At 42.5% G+C, this 14,798-nt stretch overlaps 1 protein-coding gene across 2 annotated transcripts in view; it reads left to right on the plus strand.

The window, feature by feature from the left end:
* The window catches only part of INTS4 (integrator complex subunit 4), a 37,512-nt gene that overhangs the window by 16,709 nt on the left and 6,005 nt on the right, over positions 1-14,798 (plus strand). For both annotated transcript variants that reach the window (XM_075491227.1, XM_075491228.1), the window contains exons 12-19: positions 265-407; positions 2,335-2,450; positions 4,417-4,550; positions 5,303-5,460; positions 8,369-8,462; positions 10,637-10,717; positions 13,034-13,164; positions 14,106-14,165. In XM_075491227.1, the coding sequence (XP_075347342.1) occupies positions 265-407; positions 2,335-2,450; positions 4,417-4,550; positions 5,303-5,460; positions 8,369-8,462; positions 10,637-10,717; positions 13,034-13,164; positions 14,106-14,165 (917 nt within the window). The remainder of the gene's footprint in view (positions 1-264; positions 408-2,334; positions 2,451-4,416; positions 4,551-5,302; positions 5,461-8,368; positions 8,463-10,636; positions 10,718-13,033; positions 13,165-14,105; positions 14,166-14,798) is intronic.

Genomic DNA, 14,798 nt, shown 5'->3' on the forward strand with positions numbered 1-14,798 from the left:
ATAGTGATTTTTTTTGCTCCGCTTGAGGTCAGCGGTGAAGCAGTTCCCATTCATTCCAGTAAATGAAGCACGTGGGTGGATGACACCAGCAGGAGACCCTGCAGCCGTTGCCTGGTCTGTCACTTTATCTGTGCTTAGCTAGGCTAACTAGAAATGTGCGCTGTTTTGCAGATGCCTCTAGTACTAATTCAGCTGAGGAACTATATATGCAGGCACATCTTCTCTCTTGGCACTCAAAGGTGTCTGGGTTGGTTTTTTTTTTAGGATTCTTCAAGGGATATTCGGGAGGCGCTTCATGAACTGCTGTGTTGCACCAATGTCTCAACTAAAGAAGGCATCCATCTTGCACTGGTGGAGCTGCTGAAAAACCTAACTAAGTATCCCACAGACAGAGAATCCATATGGAAGTGAGTGTGTTAAGTGTCCTTGTGTGTCTACTTATTTTCCTATTCTTTTTAGTAATTGAGGTGTTAGGCAAATATTGAGCTAGCTAAGGAGGTAACAGGTATTGCAGGTATACAATCCTGTTCTTCTATATATATTTGGAATAGTGGCTATACTAAGCATTCTACATATTCATGGCTGATGTAGAAACTTTGTGTTGTTCTTGCTTGTTGATACTTGTACTGGCAATCCAGACCTGATGACCACTCCTGGAAATAGCCCTCTATTACAAGCACTCAAAGCATTCCCAGAAAAGCTGAATTCAACCTTCAGTTTAAAACCTCATCTTTTCTATGCAAGTCATGTTTTGTGCTTACTTGGCACTGCATTAAATAGTAATAGTTAATGCACCCTTAGTAAGTTTGCAGATGACACCAAGTTGTGCGGGAGTGTTGATCTGCTGGAGGGTAGGAAAGCTCTGCAGAGGGACCTGGACAGGCTGGATCGATGGGCTGAGGCCAACTGTATGAGATTGAACAAGGCCAAGTGCAAGGTCCTGCACTTGGGTCACAGCAACCCCATGCAACGCTACAGGCTTGGGGAAGAGTGGCTGGAAAGCTGCCCGGCAGAAAAGGACCTGGGGGTGTTGCTCGACAGCTGGCTGAATATGAGCCAGCAGTGTGCCCAGGTGGCCAAGAAAGCCAATGGCATCCTGGCTTGTATCAGAAATAGCGTGGCCAGCAGGAGCAGGGAAGTGATCGTCCCCCTGTACTCAGCACTGGTGAGGCCGCACCTCGAATCCTGTGTTCAGTTTTGGGCCCCCCACTACAAGAGAGACATTGAGGGGCTGGAGCGTGTCCAGAGAAGGGCAACGAAGCTGGTGAAGGGTCTGGAGCACAAGTCTGATGGGGAGCGGCTGAGGGAACTGGGGTTGTTCAGCCTGGAGAAAAGGAGGCTGAGGGGAGACCTTATCGCTCTCTTCAACTACCTGAAAGGAGGGTGTAGCGAGGTGGGGTCGGTCTCTTCTCCCAGGTAACAAGTGATAGGACAAGAGGAAATGGCCTCAAGTTGTGCCAGGGGAGGTTTAGACTGGATATTAGGAAATTTTTCTTCACTGAAAGGGTTGTCAAGCATTGGAACAGGCTGCCCAGGGAAGTGGTTGAGTCGCCATCCCTGGAGGTATTTAAAAGACGTTTGGATGAGGTGCTTAGGGACATGGTGTAGTGGTGGTTTTGGCAGTGTTAGGTTTACGGTTGGACTTGATGATCTTAAAGGTCTTTTCCAACCTATACGATTCTGTGATTTACCAGCAGTTGATTATATCAGTTGTGGCAAGTGAATTGGCTATGCGACATTGTGCTGTTGGAGGGACTTTTTCTGTTTGAGCAAAAATAATGAACGTTTGCATGGGGTTTTTTGGTTGTTTAATGGAAGCAACAAAGGAAGTGATGCTCTGGCACACATGGTTTGAGATGGAATTCTTGGGTATTATTGGAAACACTTATTTTAGTCTGCTTTGTCTTCTAGTGTGCTCTTACATTGTTTTTGGAGCTTGGTGGAGTTTGGGGTTTTTGGGTTTTGTTATTTGGTTGGGTTTTTACCTCCTCACTCCTTTATTTCTGAAGAAAAAAATACATTCATTTGTTAGCGTTTAGTATGAAAGGTTTTCTTGGGTCGTATAGCTCCAGGTGTTAAGTATTTCTTGGACAGTTTAAATAAACAATTTTTATTACTGCTTGCTTTTTCAAGCTGACCTCTCAGTTTTCTTGGATCCTATCAAATATTAATGCAAATACTCAGCCGTGAAGAGGCAGTAGGCTTGGATGGTAGGATTTTGATACTGACCAGCACCTCAAAGTGCCGCTGCAACGTAAAATAATAATGCTTTAAAATGTTATATTTTGCAATGTACGTGTTTACTAATAAATATTTCAATCTGTGTATTTTCAGATGCTTGAAGTTCTTGGGAAGCAGGCATCCCACTTTGGTGCTTCCGTTAGTCCCAGAGCTGCTGAGCACACATCCGTTCTTTGACACTCCAGAACCAGACATGGATGACCCAGCCTGTATCTTTTTAATGAAGCCAGTTGATCATTTTGACTGTAATAGATTTTATTCATATTTTCCTGATGCTCACATTTGTTAAACTATTTCAAACCGTAGCAGACAATCCTGTAGCTATTTCTGAATCCCTTTGCAGCTTAGTTTTATTACTCAGCAAGTGATGGAATAACTGTGATCCGGAACCATCTTCATAAATACCAATGTGGTATAATTGGCCTTTTTTTATGCTGTGATGAATGATCTGTTTATCAAGCAATTTGTCAAGGTTTAGGCGTTGCAGCTGAGTCCTTTGATGTGAAAACGTTTGTCTAGTCTGCACTAATTTTGAAGATGCTTTAGCTTTCAAATAAGAAGAGTGGTTTTCCTTGTTTTCTTTTTAGGTAAAACTTCTCCTATCCTCACTGTTGTGCAGTGTACAGAACAGCACCATCTCTTAGTACAGCAGTGGCTGAATCCCCACAGTGCTATAAATTTATCATCTTTCTGAAATAATTCAAAATCAGAAATCCTTATATTAGCATTAGCTCTTCTAGTGCTGTAGAATACAAACTATTATTGTAATACCATTATCCTTAACAATAGGAGATGCCTTGGAAATGCAAAAATATGATTTTTCCATTGTTCATTCTCCTTGCTTCCCTTCTGTGCGATTGCAGAACGTAATGTTATTTCTGATGCGTGCTGAGACATGTTAGACTGGAACAACTCTCTTCCTCTGTGAAGCTACTCCTTATTTCTCTCACCAGTCACAGGCCATCAGCTAGAAATTCTATACAGATTAAATAAATACCTTGTGAGAATTGAAAAGAGCTAGAATCAGGTGGAGAGAAAGATTAATCCATAGATAGTTGAGTAATAATTTGAGTAAATTCATCCTATGAGTTCAGAATTGAAGGAACATTGGGGCTGGGAGAAAGCTGCTGTTTAGCTCAAGGCACCTTCCTGCCCTGAACCAAAGAATATTTTAGAGAATGTTCTGGAGGTAACTTGCCACCAAATTTTATGGAGATACATTATGTGAAGACAGGCCTGGGAGCCAGAAACTACAAGGTAGACCTGGATGGTATGTTTCCAGTGTAAACTGTCAATTAAAAACATGGTTTTATTTGATTCAAAGCACTTGGCAAATTTGAATCAGGTTAGTTGAATAGCTTCAGCTGAAAGTTTGGAAAGGATTTTGGGTAAAGAGGAGAAATTGGTTTGTCAAGTGGAAACCTTTATGCTTGGCAGCCTGTGGATGCCGAAGATTTTTAAGGAGGTGAGATGTGGATTCAGTCCCTTCTGTGGCTGAACCTGCTTCTTCCCTGTGCAGGCAAGTGCCCAGGCGATCCTTTCACGCTCTCCTGTTAGAGATCTTACGCTTGGGGTCAACCCTGTTGCAGGTGAGTGGCCCAGCCTTTGGGCTAACTGATTAAAGCCTTTGGGTGCCGTCTGTATTTCTCAGGCTCTCAAACAGTGCAAATGTTTTTTCTATTCCAGAATGATCTTCCCATGTTTGATTCTTTGGTTTGTTTTAAGTCTGTGTAAGAGGGATGTTTTTCAGGGCATCATAGGAAATGCAGCAATTTTCAAAGACTCAGAGGTAAATGTTTAATTTTAGGTGGTGTTTGGGTACCAAACTGGTAAGCACAGTGTAAGCTTTGAGGAAGAGTGAAACTCCACCTAATGAGCATGTTCTGCATTTATAATCCCTGGCTCCTATCCTTTGTGTTGCCTCTGAGCCATCCCATGTTGGCAGTAACATCCTTCCTCCAATATGGCCCATCCTGTAATGTTTGCGCTTTGTACTTTGTTTTCATCTGCTCAGACAGCTGCCTCTTTGGGTTTTGCTCAGCGTTCTCCAACTGTAAAGAACTTCCTAAACAATCTCCAGCAAAGAAAGGGTTGTTGAGTTGTTCTTTTAACTTGCCATCCCCAAGGACCTCTTCTTGCTGTTGTTTATTTTTCTTTAACAATCCATTTCAATAGACATTGCTGTTCTGGTTCTGATTTTTAACGCTGCTAAAAGTTGCCCAACAATGCCTGCCCTGTTCTCTGATCATACATTCAGACATTACGCCTATCTTCGGGACAGTCTCTCTCATCTGGTCCCTCCGCTAAGGGTAAGTTGAATCACTTTGGTTTGCACTTCGCCACTCTGTTATTGCTGGTCTCTTCCATGCCTGTCAGTGTGTAACACTTCGATTCTAAAAGGTTTTTCTCCCAGGCACCAAGCAAATGAATATTGAAATGTACGTTAAGTAAGGAGAGCCAAATATTAAATTGTTACAATATGGATTTTGTAATATTTTGGGGAGAATAATAACGTTATTGCTCTCAAGTGAGAACAGCACATGGTTTGCTGGTTAGGAAAGAATACTGGGAGGGCAGGAGTCCTGGGAGCTCTGACTGTGTGGGGAAGGGGAGCTTAGCCTTTGTAGATCTTCCAACATTTGACTTGTGTCCTACCTAAACGGTTTACTCGCGGGTGAGATGTGTTCCCTGCTGCTTTGAAGCATGTTTTTCCTGCATGGAAGTACAGGTTGGTCCTAAGTCTTATTACAGCTCATAAAATGAGTTGTGATTTGTGTGCTCTTGGACTTCCCTTGACTTCACGGTGTCATAGTTAGTAGATGAGGAAGATGTTTCCTTCAGAGAGATGTTGAAGTTTAATCTGAAGATCTCTAGTTGCAAGTGGCTTATAAAATGGAGAGTATTAACTAACAAAGATAAAAGATGTGGACTTGATATAAATTTTGAATTTGAGAAATAAATCAGAGCTCTCAGTTGGTAGTTGTTAAATAATGCGGCAGCATTTTGCAGTGTTGTTACTTGTGTTAGACTTTTCTGTACGCATGTGTTTCTTCTTGCTTAGTTGCCAGGTAGAAAGCTGGTGTCCTCCCCTGTCTCTCCCAGTATTACGCCACACGAAGATCCTTCCCAGCAGTTCTTGCATCAGAGCCTGGAGAGGGTTTACAACCTTCAGCACCTTGACCCGCAGGGCATACAGGAGCTGCTGGAATTTACCATCCGGTAAGGCTGCAAGCCTTGTTCATGGGAAGGTTGGTTAGGATTCCCAGTTTCTCTGAAGCAGGTGCTTTGCTTCTGAATATCAGCATTGTACTTTGCCATCAGGCACTTAGTCTGAGCCTTCTTCTAGAGAGCATTGTGATAAAACGGCATTCATGGCCTATTTGAAATAAAACTGATGGTCTCGGCTCTGGCTGTGTCCCACCAACTAATCAGTGTGTGTTTTGGGGGAACATCTTTTCAGAGCATGGTAAGAATCAGGTAAGGGTGCTCTTCTTGGACTGTTCGCTTATGGTAAAATATACTTTCAGTTTTTATGGACGACAGCCTTGTGTGTCATTCTTAGTTCTCCGTCCCTGTAGGAGTCCTTCATTTTGATCATGTTATTTTTAATGTACGTGCACAGGGGTTTTTCTGTTTTGATTTTGTGGGAAGAGAGAGGCTGTCCCCTTTGCTCTTCAGGTTCCACATCCTGTGGCCTTTCATTCAGCACGAGAGGACTTGCTTCTGGTGCTTTGTTGGGTTCTCAGCGCCAGTGCCACTTATAAAGGACTTTGATATTCTTCATCAGTTTGAAAATCAGAGAGAGATTTTCCTGGAATAGACAATATTATTGCATGTTGCTGTCTGCTGTTTTACAGATAAGGGTGTTACGGTATGGCTTCTGAATGTGGGTTTTATGCTGCCTCTTCCATTTCATTTCTGGACTGATTGACACAAACACAAACTTGAAAAGGATCTTTTCAGTATGATTCCTCTGCTTGGAAAGAGGAAAACAGCCTTATTTTGAGAGTTAGAAAAACCACCTAAAATGCTTTGTTTGGAATACGGAATTCCAAAAAGCTTTATTTTTTTTCCTTCCTCCAAAATAGTTGCCTCTTCTGTATGTGTAGCTGTAAATCACTTTCACACCCACCTGCAGTGGAGAATAAACAGTGTGCTCCTCACTGAGAACCCAACTGTGAAAGCTGTATGCTTTGTCCTCAGCTGTTTTGAAGCTACTGTGTGCAGCCTAAAACACAGTCTCAAGGCATTTAATTGCACTAAACGCTTGAAACAGGTAACCTCTTGGCAGAGCATCCAGAATCTTGTAGGCACGATGAAGGTCTGGAAACCTCTCAGGCTGTGACTGTTTTCAGTTTTGAGTGTAGGAATCGTGTCGGAGATGACTGCGTGTGTAACTTATATGCAGTAAAGGACAGTAATGCTTTGGAGTTGATGGAAATTATTAGCTTGGCTTTTTTCCTGCTGGGATCACCACCCAGGAACCGTACTAAACCAGCTGCTGTTTTCCACCCTTAAGAGAAGGGAAGATTTAAGACAAAACCAACCAAACAAAAGTGTTAAAGGTTATTTTGCAGAGGGCAAGAGTTTCCTGCACCAACAGTTCGGTTGCTGAGAGGAGAGGGATAGAAGAAGCTCACAGCAGTGGATTCTGCGGTGGGACATAAGTCCCTCCTCCTTTATCGTTATTGTCATCAGGGGAAGTAGAGCAGACCTCGTGGAGCTGGTGTCTACTTGGGACTTACATTTCTAACCACGCATAAGACTGAGGCTCTTCCCCCAGGCTCTGCAGCTGAAACTACAAGACAGGCTTTTTAGCAAATCATTCTTTGTGGTTTAGTTTCTCCATCTATACAAATGGAATTTTTTTTGTCTTGCAGGGATGTTGAAATCTGTTTAAGATTTGTAAGGAAATAGAATTAGTGGAATTGGGAACTGTAGAAGACTGGGAAACGGAATATCTGCCTAGCTGTTAGCTGAGGGATGATATCCTGTTCCCTGTTAGTGTGTTGTGATGCATTAAGTATGACACGGGAATTAAGCACCCAGGAGTCTGTTCTTTTCTCTCTGGGAAAAGATTAAACGGAGTCACTACGTAGGGCTCGGGCTGGCTCTGCTGCTGTTGTGTTGAAGGAAGGCACAGCCCCTCTGCTTAGGAGAGATTTTCTTTGGCTGCAAATTACACAGATAATCTCATGGATTTTTTTTTTAACGTGTCAGCGCTCAGCAACCTTCTGGTTTGGCAGAGTCAAAGTTTCAGAATTGCATCATAAATGCAAAGATAAAGCTAAAATAAACAAAAGGAAAGGGTCATCTGAGGAAAAAACATTGTTTTTAATAGTACCGTAGGAAACTTGGAAGTAGGGTGACAATTTTAGTACACTTTGGATCAAAGCAAAATACAGAGAAGAACAGAGACATGTTGAATCCACATCATCCAACTTATTTTCAGTTCTATAACAAAAAATGAGTTTTGTTTTCTTAATACACACTTTTGATTTTAAAACATGTCTAAGAGTGGAGAACTAAAGCCTTTTTGGGTTCCATTAACTGTCTTTTTTTTTTTCTGTGACGTTAAAAGCTACTTCTACTGCTGTATGAGTTACAAGAAATACTTATACCAGACAGCACACAACTTGGGCAAATATCAGTACCTCAGATTTCAGCTTGTTTTAAAAAGGCAGCTATATTTCAAATATACGTGGTTGCATGAGCCTGACATGTTCCAAACCTTTCCTAGCCAACATGAATAGTTAGATTTCCCAACAGTGTAACACAAACGGGTCGTTAGCTGCTGTAGAAGTCTGGAGTGTTTTAAGTTAAATCTGGACCTGCTACGCTGTACGGTTCCCGTAGGGCCGCAGAGTAATACGGGTTGACAGACTTACTGCTTCCACTGCTGTGCTCATGTCAGCCTCCAGGAAGAAAGGAGATGCCAAGTCCCAAGGTGCGAACTGGTTTGTAGTGCGCGTTTTGCTACTGTTTCTGGTGCTCGTTCTAAAGATAAGAAAAAGCAAGATGCAGAAATGGCTGGCTTCATCGATGCTGTTGCTGCATTCCGAGTGCATTTAGATTAACTTGCTGTCTCAATGTGTTTTTTTTTTTTTTTTTTCCCCACATGCTTCAGTGATCTTCAGAGGCTTGGAGAACTGCAGTCAGAACTGGCAGGCATGGCAGATTTCACTGCAACTTACCTTCAGTGTCAGCTGCTCCTCATCAAGGTTTGACTTCATCAGGGTTTTTGGGCTGTTCTTCAAAAATGCCCCTGGTCCATCTTAGTGGTGCACTTCCCTGTTTTGATGTTTGTGCTGAAAACTGATGTATGATGAAAGCACAGGTTCCATGGATTTCTGGCATTCCTGCTTCCCTTCAGTGGCAAATAATTTATGCATTAACTTTGCCAATGAGTAAGCCAGTGCAGATCTCTGCTGTTGTACCTAGGGCTTGTGTTGGTTCACGTGCATTTTGCCAGTGCAGAGTTTATTTTCTGACAGAAATCACAACGGAGGCAACTACTCTCTAGCCTTTTATGTTATGAGAGTAACTTTTCTTCACTAGTGGCCACTGGAACACATTTTGCTAAACTGCTGCTGTAAGTGGAGTTTTTATAGACAATGTTTTGTAGACAGCTTTTTTGGCACCAATGCCAAAGAAGTTCTTTAGACTTGATTGAGCAAAATAAGTCATGCTTTCTTTTACAGCGCTGAAATGATCTATCTATTTGGTATTAGCAGATCAAGTGGTTACTTTGACACCGTGGCAGCAACCCTTTGCAAAGTCAGCTTCTTGCTGTAAACAGGAACTAATTTTTTGCTTCACTTTTCAAGCTATCAACTGGCAATAGTATTTAAGTTGGTCTCCTGGCATTCTTTAGGTGTTTGAATGTAATTTGTACACACGTAAAGCAAGAACTAAAGCAGGTAACAAACAAGTTTCCAGACGGGACTCAATAACAGTTTTGTTATGTAAAACCAAGGAGGGATTTCAGTTTCTTTGCTAAATGCGTAGCTGCCAGTTGCCAGATGCCAGTTGCCATCTCATGGCAGCCCTCAAATCTTTGGAATATGTGTATCACCCAAAGAAGGTATTTTAGATGGGTGGTGTCAGTACCTTCCTAGCTAAATCCAAAACTTTTGCCAAAGCAAAATGTGCTATCCAGGCAGAGGACCAGCATTTGGAGGTGGCTTTGTTGCCCTTCTCCAGGGTTTGATTGGAGTGAACCAGATGGTTTGTGTATCTGGCAAGCGCTCTGTGTATCTGTTGTGTATCTGTTGAGTGCTCTGTTTGGAAGAAGGGGGTAAAAGCTGCACCAGCCATGCTTGGCTCGAGCTGTAGAACAGTCAATACATCAGTGATGCAGAAGAGTCAGTAACGTAGCTGAAATGAAAAGTAACTCGTAATATAATGCAATTAGAAATCCTGATATGGCAGAGGGAACCCGAATGTCAGAGCAGCCCTTTCAGTAGTTTTCTTTCCAATTGCTTCTTTCCCCAAGAGAAAGAAGCTGTTGGGGAAAAAAGTATCTTCATTTCCCAGCCCCTCGAGGCTCAGAAGGTTCCAGACCTTTAAAAGCTCTACATAACCTCTGATTTTAGGGGTGGTTAACTGGGATTCTGGGGCCAGCCTAGTGAAGGATATAGTCTGTATGTTTTTGAGCTTTGGCTACAGCCAGCTTTGTGTGCAGCTGTATCTAAGGTCAGGCAGCTTCAAAAAGGAGGCAGTGATATAAATCATCCAGTCAAGCTTTCTTCATTTTTTTTAAACATAAATCAAAAAGCAAATAAGGTGTGGTTGGGTGGGTTGTTTTTGGGTTTTTGGTTTGTTTGGTTTTTTGTTGGTTTTTTTTTTTAATATGAATATCAGTAGCTGATTTACACTCAGTGATCTTAGTAACTCCACGATCTTTGGTGGGGTGGAGACTGTCAACAGAAAAGTTCAGAAATATGACTGTGTGGGTGTGTTTCTGGGGACAGTTGTTATTGTTTCCACTTTTTGTCTGCAATCTGAGATTACCCTGATCTTGGCCTCAGGGAGGTGATAAAGCAGCGGGTTATTGTTTTTCTAATAAGTGACTTCATTCTGCATGTAGTTCTCCTTAAAAAGTACTGAAGAGTTTGGCTCAGCCAGTCTCTAATTCATATCTTTGTTAATATTATTCTCAACTTCTGTTTTATATTTTATAGTTGTATAGGTATCTCTGTGTATTTATAGAACAATACATATTTTGTAGGCCTCGGTTCCCCATGTTGTATTTAAAAGCCTAAAAGAAAACTTTGGCCTGCTTTTTCAACCAACCTGTTGAAAATGTTTCATTTCATTTCAATGTTTCATTTCATTGAAAATGAAATGATAAATGAAAATGAAATGAAAAACATTTCATGGTTTTCTTCCGTAGGCCTTGCAGGAGAAGCTGTGGAACGTGGCAGCTCCGCTGTACCTGAAACAGAACGCATTAGCATCTGCTGCAGCAAAACAGGTGAGGTAGAAGCAGCTGGGTCTGTGTGGAGGCAAGTCCTCGGATACGAGCCCTTCTTGGCCATGCAACAATAATACCCTTCTGACCTTCCAGTGCTGTAGTCTGTCCAAGTAAATCTCAGTTCCCCAAAGTGGAGTAATTTCTCACATCTTCAGAAGATGAGTGGCGAGTGGGGGAGGTTCATGACAACTGTAAAAAAGGCAAACATCGCACCCATCTTCCGGAAGAGCAAGAAAGAAGATCCAGAAAACTGTGGGCTACTTGGCCTCACCTCATTCCTGGGGAAGGTCATGGACCAAATTCTCTTTAAAAGCCGTTTCTAAACAAGTGAAGATCAAAAAGGTGATGGGGAACAGCCAAAATGCATTTCCCGAGGGCAAATTATGCCTGACCAACATCGTTGCTCTCTGTGATGAGGGGGCTGGTGCTGTGAACAAGGGGAGGGCAGTGGATGTCGTATCTCTTTACTTTAGCAAAGCCTTTGATGCAGTCTCCCATCGTTTCCTTTTCACCAAACTGGCAGGATTCTGGCTGAATGAGTGGGTGATAAGGCTCCTCCAAATTGAGGAGCCAGCTGATATGCTGGAGGGTATGGCTGCTGTTCGGGCTGCTCTGGACAGGCTGTGGAATTGGGATGACAGCAACCTCATGATGTTCAGCATGGGGATCCTGGTGGACAAACACGTTGAACATGAGGCAGTAGAGAAGGCCAACTGTATCCTGGGCTGTCTTAGCAAGAGCGTAGCCATCAGGTCTGGGGAAGTGATCCTTCCCCTCTATTCAGCTCTGGGGAGATCACATCTGGAGGGCTGTGTTTGTGTTCTGGCCTCCCCAGTAGAAGGAAGATGCTGACAAACTGGGGTAAGTTCAGCAAAGGGCCACCAAGGTGGTCAGGGGCTGGAGCACATTCCCTGCAAGGAGAGGCTGAGAGAGCTGGGCTTGTCCAGCCTGGAGAAGAGAAGGCTTCAGGGTGGATTTACTGCTGTCTGCCACTGCCTCATTGTAGGATATAGATGAGATGGATCCAGACTGCTCTGGACGAGAGACAATGGACACGTGTCGGAATATGAGAAATTCTAATTGGATACAAGGGGAAAAAAAAATTACTGTAAGGGACAGGAACAGGTTGCCCGGAGAGATGGGGGGAATCTCCGTCCTTGGAAGTGTTTACAGCTTGACGTGGCCCTGAGTAACTGGATCTAATTAGACATGCTCTGAGCAGGGAGCAGGCTAGATGACCTCCAGAGGTCCCACCCAACCTGAGTTATTCTGATTCCGTGATGTATAAATGATCTGATCCTCGAAAAACTGAAGCTAAGCACTAAGCAAAGGTAAAGGAGAAAGCAAGCTATTAAATAATCTGGAAACAAATCCAGGGTAAAAGCAAGTTCCTGGATCTACTGGGAAACTATGCTGACACTTTGAGTCTTTGGTTAATTAAGATGTAATAAGAGGCAGGTACTGCTGTGCATCAAAACCTTCTGTGCTCTTGACAGCTGTCCCCAGGGATGGTAGAAACAAAAGCCTATCAGCTTTTTAAATCTTCTCTGATTGAACTGTCTGTCTTGGGTGCCCTTCTCAGTAGCATGTGAACCCCCTGGGAAGTTTTATCTGTTGTGATTGTGAATGTAGAACACTTCCCGTCAATGCAGAGTGAGGGAATATTTCCTATTAAATAACTCACAAGTTCTTGGTTTCTATACAGTCATACTGAACTCAACTGTATTAATTTGAGCACTTCTCTTGTCTACTTAAGCCCATCTATTCGACAGATAAAGTACGATGAGTAAAACTGTGCCATGTGCTGTCTAAGCTTTTAACCGTGTATCTAAAATAACCCAGAATGATACTTATCTTGTGGTAGTTTCCATCTTCAGCTGCAGTCCGTGAAGCGTTGTTGAATGTAAAGTTGTTTCCAAGAGAACTTCGTTAAATATAGCTCCAAAAATGTAAACCTGAGCAGGACCACGGAGGTTGCTCTGTTGTGCTCCTCACGTTTTGTATTCCAGAGTAGTCAGTGGGACTTGGTGAGCGCTCTTCCCCTAGGAATCTGAAATGCAATGTCAAAAGATAGACTGCCAATGGAGGGAGTGCTTGATTTCAGGCCAAGTTTCATGAATTGTTTCTTTAATATAACCAAGATCACCTTTTAGCATTAGGTGCCACTTAACGCCATGAAGAATTTCACCAAAAGAGTGAGACTCGTGGATTAATGTGTTCCTCAGTATGAGGAAAAATACCAGAATCTTGTGATCACGCTTGTGCAAGAGTTTAACAGTCTGATGGTTTCTTACCCCTGTGGTGTCTGCCTGACAGATCTTGGAAGAAACTTATAAAATGGAGTTCATGTACAGCGGCGTGGAAAGTAGACAAGTGGTCATTATCCACCACATGAGACTGCAAGCGAAGGCGTTACAGCTTATAGTGACTGCGCGTACCACTAGAGGGTAAGGATAACCTGGTAAAGAACCTTCTTAGGGTTAACTGTAAGCTTAGTTTCCTCAAGCTTTGTTTAAAAAAAACAGCAAGGATAAATTAGACACATAAAACATCACGGCATGCCAGTAACCATTTGCTAAACTACTTCAGCATGAAGAGCCTTCTTTTGCCTTTGGTGTAGCTGTAGAGTGGCACAATACTAAATTAGGTGACAAAATTATTAGGGGGTTTAGTTCTCTCAGCTATGAACATATAAATAGGTTAAAAGTGTTGTAGAGTGCGTCTTAGGTTTGATACTTGGGACCTATTTAAATGTGGAAAAGTCATGTGTCAATGCACTAATCGTGTTTGCTTCATTAAGTATTAGTTGCTGAGTTTTTAGCATCAGAAAAGAATTGTCTTTTTGACTGATCTGCAGCTAACATTTGTGTGACTCAGACACAAAATGCTCATGTGCATGCGTGGCTTAGGTACCACGAGAGGCTCTGCGTGGTTCGTTTTGGCTGCGGAGGTCAATGAAGTTCCACATGGGTTTGGATGGTTGTAGAATTAGAACTTCATTTGGTGGAGTTAGAGCAAGGTGGTTAGTATCCTAATTTGTTTACTTGTGTTTCGAGTTTGTTGCCATCAATGTACTGTGTTGCCATAGAGGTGCATAATATGTTTCCCTCTTAACCTCCTGTTTTATAGGTGGAAAGTTAATATTTTCTAGCAGTGGCTTTGGGACCTTAATTAGTGTCTCATGCAGTTGATTTTTTGTGGGAGGGGGATATGGATGTGGGGAGGAAGATGGCAAACTCTTGTGGGGAACACCTTTCTGGCCTTAACACTGTAAGATCTTCTGGGTTTTAGGAGTTTGAACTGGATTCCAAAACACCTAAATGTTTATAACCATAGAGCCAATTTTCTGTGTTCAAAACTAAAACAAGGAATGTTATCTTCATTACAGAGTGGAACCCCTTTTTGGGATGTGTGAAAAATTCCTACAGGAAGTGGATTCCTTTCAGAGGTGAGAAACTCTGTTGCTTCTTCTTTATTTTAGAAACTTTATTTTAGAAAGTCCCCCCACAATTGTCATCAAGGAATATTCCGTTTGTTGTTCATCTCTTCGCATCTCCCTTCCCCTGTTGCTGTCCTACATCGGGGACTGCTATCAAGAGATAATGATAAAGCAAGAAGTAAACTCCCTTGTAAATGTGGGATCAATGGAAGAGCTTTCCTGGGGGTATGACAAAAAAGGGAATTTCCCTTTTCGTTATCACAAATTTCTAAATTGTAGATAGGAGAGTGAGTGAACTGTCTACATGCTCAAGGCGGGAGTGATCTCGCCCAGGGGTTGACATTTGCTTGTAGACCACTGCTTATGAAGCACTGGCGCAGCTCTCCTGTCATGGGAGAGGTGCTTTTTTCATCTTATCCTAATCTAGATGTCTAAAATAGGTCAGATCAGGGATGCCCATGTTTTTCTGTTGACTCAGAAGGGAATTGGATAGCTAGCCCAGAGACATAGGTATCCAGAGTTGGCTGAGCAGAATTCCATCTCTGGTTCCGATTAAATTCCCGTTTATTTGTGGTCCATATGCTTGGCAGTTGTGGCTGGTTAACTGATGAGAAAAGGGAGCCAAATCTACCCATTCCCTGA

Source organism: Mycteria americana, chromosome 1 (genome assembly GCF_035582795.1).
Source record: "Mycteria americana isolate JAX WOST 10 ecotype Jacksonville Zoo and Gardens chromosome 1, USCA_MyAme_1.0, whole genome shotgun sequence".
NCBI classification, from domain to species: domain Eukaryota; kingdom Metazoa; phylum Chordata; class Aves; order Ciconiiformes; family Ciconiidae; genus Mycteria; species Mycteria americana.